The 1,991-nt window shown below is 42.4% G+C and overlaps 1 protein-coding gene across 2 annotated transcripts in view; it reads left to right on the forward strand.

Moving 5' to 3' along the window:
- LOC107002891 (ubiquitin carboxyl-terminal hydrolase 24-like) overlaps nt 1-1,991 on the forward strand; it is a 12,738-nt gene continuing 10,747 nt past the window's right edge. The window contains exons 1-2 of one of the 2 annotated variants that reach the window (XM_015201091.2): nt 1-97; nt 190-287. In XM_015201091.2, coding sequence (XP_015056577.1) covers nt 273-287 — 15 coding nt within the window. In that variant the 5' untranslated portion in view covers nt 1-97; nt 190-272. Of the gene's footprint in view, nt 288-1,991 lie in introns of both variants that reach the window. The other variant, XM_027913179.1, reaches the window with a different exon arrangement.

A 1,991-nucleotide genomic window follows, 5' to 3' on the forward strand; every position in this document is an offset into this window, starting at 1 on the left:
CAACCCCCTCACTCTACCCCCTCCACTGTCTTCCTGGGAGGGCCAAACCCTAAAAGCTCTCGCCACCCCCATTAAACCCCCAATCCCCTCTCTCTGTGTGAGCTTCATTACTGTTTTCTCTGTATTTTCATGTCTGAAATTGTTGTTTTGCTCAGTTCTACTCATTTTTGCATGTCTCTGCTTCACCAGATTCAATCCTCAATACGGATTACTTGCGTCTCTGATTGCATCAACTATGGGTTTACTTTGAAGGAGTTGTCAAGTCTTCCAAGATGAATGATCAAAAGGTACTCAAAACCCTACATTTTTGCTGTGTGATTTTCCAACCCTTTTGCAGGGTTTTTTCTGGAATTGGGAAATTTATGCTTTTTTTCGTACAATGATTATAAACCTTAACTTCTGTTTGATGGGTTCTGTGCTGTAGTTTTGTGTTGTTTGAGTAGCTAGGAGAATGACGTTTACTCATAGAAGAAAGATAGAAAATGACTATTTTTTCCTGATTTTCTTTTGGGTTTGATACGGTTGTGGTTGGTGTTATTGAGTAGGAGATCTTGAGTAGATAGAAAATGATGTTAACACATCACTTAAAAGGAAAGAAAAGAAAAGAGATGGTTATCCCTGCTTTGAATTCCCAGCTGTAGCAGGCTGTCGAATGGATTGATTAGGGATGTGCAATCTGATTAGGACAACCCTCTTCAAAATTTAGAAAAAATTAAACACAAAAATGAGGTGCGGAGGATTTAATGAAGAAGTCTTGTTTGTGTGACATAGGTTCCTGTATGATAGCTTCATGGTGATAGAGAAATGGTGGTAATTTAAAAATCTAGGGTGAACTGGTTTAGACTACTCATCTGTTTGTGTGCTATAGCAGGCTGCCCAGTGGATTAGTTAAATGTGCACCAAGTTGGTTTGGACACCACTGTCATAAAAAAAAGAAGAAGAAGGGGGAAAACAAAAACAAAAAGCAAAAAGAGAAAAAAAAGATTCAACTTGGACCAGGGACACAGAGATGTGTTAATATGTGCTACATTCTGGCAAGGAAATGATGCCAACCCCATCCAAAAGTGAAAAGGGAAAAGGAAAGCAAAAGACGTAAGTTCATTGGAAAGCTTCTTTTCTCCCTTTATTCATGGTTCTCCTCAGTTGCTGTCTCTAATCTCTATCACTAGGCTCACCAACCTACTTGGGCTTCGTTTTATTATCCCTTCCGAATAGCCCAAGAAAGGCCATTTTCCTAGTCATGAGTTCCCTAGGGAATCAGTAAATGGAGCTGTTGGATTCGGTAGGAAGGAAAGTTTAGTAGGCTGCTTGTTTAGTCTCTGTATGAGCTTTTACCATTTTGTACTGTCTTGGTACCTTATCAATTAACTTTGACTTTATTTAAGAAAAAGGTCTTGAGTTCCTCTATGACATATGTTGTGCGGAATTCGATATAATACGAGAAAATATGAACGCGAAAAATAAGACAACAGATTTACGTGGTTCACCAATAAATTGGCTACGTCCACGGGAAAGAGGGAGAGCAGTTTTATTATGGAGAGGCAAGAACAGAATTACCGAATAGGGTTTGCCATAGCGTCTATATATAGTGCTAAGCTACGCCCTAACAGGCTTGGGCCCAACATACAGAATTAACAGATAATTAAGGGCCCAATACAACAACATTGTATACCGTCGGGCCGGGGGCGTCTCCGCCCCCTCGGACCCCCAGGCCAGGGGGCGCGTCGCCCCCTGGACCCCCCGACTCGCTGACCGGGCAGCGAGACCCCCGTCCTTTCTGTTTGTAACGGGTCCGATTCAAGGCATTCAACAAATCTCCACCTTGACTTGAATTCTCCGAACAGATTCTTCAGACGCACTATGATAGTGCCAGGCCTCCCCCTCTTCCTCAGAGTTGCCCCGCAGGGCAATTAACAGCTTCTGATGTTGAGCAAGTCCAAACAGTGTTGAAACTTGCTCTGTGGAACCGGCTTTGTGAACATATCAGCAGG

Source organism: Solanum pennellii, chromosome 11, assembly GCF_001406875.1.
Source record: "Solanum pennellii chromosome 11, SPENNV200".
In the NCBI taxonomy this organism is placed as follows: domain Eukaryota; kingdom Viridiplantae; phylum Streptophyta; class Magnoliopsida; order Solanales; family Solanaceae; genus Solanum; species Solanum pennellii.